The sequence below is a fragment of the Coenobita brevimanus genome, chromosome 1 (assembly GCF_032717465.1).
Source record: "Coenobita brevimanus isolate Jiangsu-jjx chromosome 1, ASM3271746v2, whole genome shotgun sequence".
Classification (NCBI taxonomy): Eukaryota; Metazoa; Arthropoda; class Malacostraca; order Decapoda; family Coenobitidae; genus Coenobita; species Coenobita brevimanus.
In genome coordinates, this window is record NC_136954.1 from 35,697,162 (window position 1) to 35,700,995 (window position 3,834).

General features: G+C 42.0%; 1 protein-coding gene across 1 annotated transcript in view; it reads right to left on the reverse strand.

Moving 5' to 3' along the window:
* The window catches only part of LOC145393984 (glutamate receptor 4-like), a 43,121-nt gene extending 40,682 nt beyond the window's left edge, over positions 1-2,439 (reverse strand). The window contains exon 1 of the mRNA XM_080267968.1: positions 2,354-2,439. Coding sequence (XP_080124094.1) covers positions 2,354-2,439 — 86 coding nt within the window. The remainder of the gene's footprint in view (positions 1-2,353) is intronic.
* Between the last annotated feature and the right edge of the window lie 1,395 nt (positions 2,440-3,834).

Consider the following 3,834-nt stretch of genomic DNA (forward strand, 5'->3'; position numbering starts at 1 on the left):
AGAAGGCAGAGAGAGAGAGGCACAGCAGCAAGGAGAGGCACTGGACTATATATTAACAGGAAAGATGAGGTTGGGATAAGGATGAGTAGGGAGGTGAAGATGAGATGCGTATGGCCGTGAAAAAATAAAAGTAGATGACTTTTCTCTAACTAGTTCCATTTCAGCCTCCTCCAGATGATTATATTCAGTTGAGATGTTTTTTTTAACGTGTTAGGTATATCCTTTACTGATTATTTTGTTTTTAGTTGAATAAAAATCTTTGGGTAGTAAAAATGTGTTGAAAAGACACCACTGCATTACAGAGGGTAGAAAAGATTAGGTAAAGTGGAGTTTTTCAACTAAAAACTTTCTATGGACGGAAATGTAAATACGTGAGGGAAAGAAGACATGTAATGAGTGTAACGTGATAATAGAGGAATATAAAGTGAGGCACAAAACTAACAAGGGTTGTCGTGTGTTTTGCTATAGGGTTGTGGTGGCTGGTGGTACAGGGTTGTGGTGGCTGGTGGTACAGGGTTGTGGTGGCTGGTGGGCTGGGTTGTGGTGGATGGTGGGTACAGGAGTTGTGGTGGATGGTGGTACAGGGTTGTGGTGGATGGTGGTACAGGGTTGTGGTGGATGGTGGTACAGGGTTGTTGTGGATGGTGGTACAGGGTTGTTGTGGATGGTGATACAGGGTTGTGCTGGGTCATGTTGCAGGGTTATTTATGGATGGTAGTACAGGGTTGTGGTGGATGGTGGTACGGGGTTGTGCTGGGTCATGTTACAGGATTGTGGTGGATGGTGGTACAGAGTTGTGGTGGCTGGTGGTACAGGGCTGTGGTGGGTGTTGGATGCTTCGCTCCTTCAACTTTTCTTTAGCGAAGCCACACCACACCACAGAACACATCATAGACAACCATTTACTCTCACCACACCACACAAAATGCCATTCCTGGCGCTGCACCTGGAAGTATCCCTACCTCACCACACAACAGCCAGGGCATTAACATTCTTTGTCTGTCTGTCTGTCTGTCTGTATATACTGTCTCTGTCTCTGTCTCTCTCTCTCTCTCGAATTCTTGTGGCATTTGGACTAAACTTCCCAGATGGGTCTGAGTTACTCCAAAGGAAGGTGTGATAATCTCCAGGTTATTGGATGTTTCTGCTTGAATTTGGAACCTTCCTGATGATTGAATTTATTTGAGACCATGAGTTATATTTTGGGCTGCCATTCGTTTTTTATTTTATAGTTTACATAGCAATTGTGTTTTTTTTTAATTTCTCCTTCCAGATTAGTATTTTTGTTTCCATTATTGTCATGATTTCAGATATTGAAATGTTTTATATGTCTTTGTTTAACATAAATGGTTTAAAATTGCCATAATATAATCAATGCTTTTAATTTTTTGTGTGACTAAAATTTAAACATGTGTGGTAACGTTGATGAAAACAGCTCATTATGACACTATATTTTACCCATATCTGCCGCTGTGGCTACGTGGAGTTAAAAACACACCACTGCAGCAGAAGGGTTTTAATACTGTTGCTAGGAAGCGTAGGCAGCAGTTAAGACTTTAATATATTTCATGGAAGGTTTAGAAATAGGTCTATTTCATGAAAAAAGAAAGAAAAGTAAATAAGGCTGTACATATCATGAAATGGACAAAAATATTTCAGATTCTTAATGACCTTTACGTAACAAAATGGGCAAAAATGGCAGTAAGAGACGGAATCATTAATGATATGTTCTTTTTTCAGTTAAAACTGATCACACACACAGTATACAATCATAAAAAAGTAAACAACAACAATAATTAGTCGTGGTTCTCACGAATCACATGTGAAGTGGCAAATACACTCATTTCAAGTCTTCATTTGAAGTAGGAATATCTTTGGTTCACACAGTCACTCGGCAGTGGCATTTCTAAAGTTGTGTTCTTCAGAAACACTTTCGAGTCTCTGAGTCTCCCTTAAACTAGGCTTCTAGTGGCACTTCTGAAATTTCAAGCGATTGAACTGGTTTCTTGATAATTTTTCTTTTTTCTAACGGGTTTTGTACCTATGAGTGAAAAGCCTCTTTTCCTCATCGGTCTTGCATCTTCAACACCAATAATGTTTGAGGGCCTCATTAACTTTTTCAACAATTAAAAAAAACGGGAAGTAAGGGAGCCACAGTGTCATCGATGCTGTGTTCCAGGACATTAATTTAATACTACAGCCATGTGGCTTTGTCTCAACAGTAAAAGTAAAATAATTGTCACCTGATAGTACACTCGGTGGTGCAGGATCCTCAGCCTACCTAGAATTGCATTCTCGTGGACTTTGGAAGCTTTTTAGTGCCTCTTCCGTAATGAAGTATTTTACACACTACCTGCACACCTTGATGTGCTCTTTTATGTACTTTTTTTTTACGTCAACATAGTGTCCATTAGTAATATACTCAGTGTAAAGCGCCATATGCAGAAATATTTCTTGTCAGGTTTGATTATACCTCATGATATTTTTCATTTTATAAAACACAAATCCAGAAATACATTACACTGGTAAGGAAGAGGTACAAGGGAGACTCATTACCCAAGAAGAATATTGTCACTAGAAGGAGTTAGTGTGCACACGTGTGTGAGGTGGGTGTCTGTGCTGTTTGCTGGCTGATTGTCTGACTGGGGATTTGTGGTGATTGGGGTCCATTCCGAGACTAAGACACTTTTGACTAGCTAAGGAGGCAGAGAGGACCTAGCAGTGTGGGAGGAGTGGTCAGGGTTGTTTCTGAGTTGCAGGTATGGGAACAAGCATTTCATTAATCTGTGCATGAGAGACGAATGACTGAGTTTGAGATCCTTGTCCCACGAGTGACTGGGATGTTGGAGAGCCATGGGATTTATGCTGAGAGATGCTTGCTGAAGGTTGACGCTGCTCCTGCTCACAGTACGAGTGCCTGAAAGGCTGTGGGTATTGATGGAGGAGTGGGTGTGGTTGTGGGGCGGTGTGCAGTTGCTGAAGAATTGGTAGGGCAGTAGGATGAACGTGTGCTGTCAGACCTGGGTGTGGGTGTTGACATGCATTGCGTCCCCATCCAGTATCTGGCTGGCTGGAGCGTAGAACTGTGGAAGGAAAAACTGACGTTTTAGATATTTTATGAAGGACAGCAAGGTGGACGAGAAGGACAGAGGGGGAGGTGTAGAGGGATGATGTTGAATTTTAGAAGCTTTATAGTGATACAAAGGTACATTTCCAGTTAGGCACATTAAATGGATTAACCATGTGTTAGTAAATTTCAAGGTTTCTGTGCATTGTGTCCCTATCGAGGATTCTCTCGAGCAAGGGTGTGGAACTGTGTGAGGAGAAATTGAAATTTTAGTGACTTTAAAGTTGCGGTTCGAGTATTTACGAGTATATAATTCCATTTCGTGATTTTTTTTGTTCGCGTATTTACGAGTGTATATAATTTCATTTCGTGATTCTCTGTTCGATTATTTACGAGTATATAATTTCATTTCGTGATTTTTAATCTTTAATGGAAGCAAGAAGGCGACAGGGATAAAGTGGGAGATTGAGAACTGTTACAAAGATTGTATAGTTTACTCTGAAAAGTGCATTTTCATTAAGCCGCCACATCCAGCCCAGCAGCTTCCCAACTCAACTCAGGCCAGCAGCTTCCAAGCCCAACCCAGTCCAGCAGCTGCTCAACCCAGCCTAGTCCAGCAGCTGCTCAGTCCAGCCCAGCCCAACACAGCCCAGACCAGTCCTCCAGCCCAACCTTGCCCAATCCAGCCCACCCAAGCCAAGCCAAGAACAGTCCAGCCCACACCAGCAGCCACCCAACCCAGCCCATACAAGCAGCTGCCAACCCAG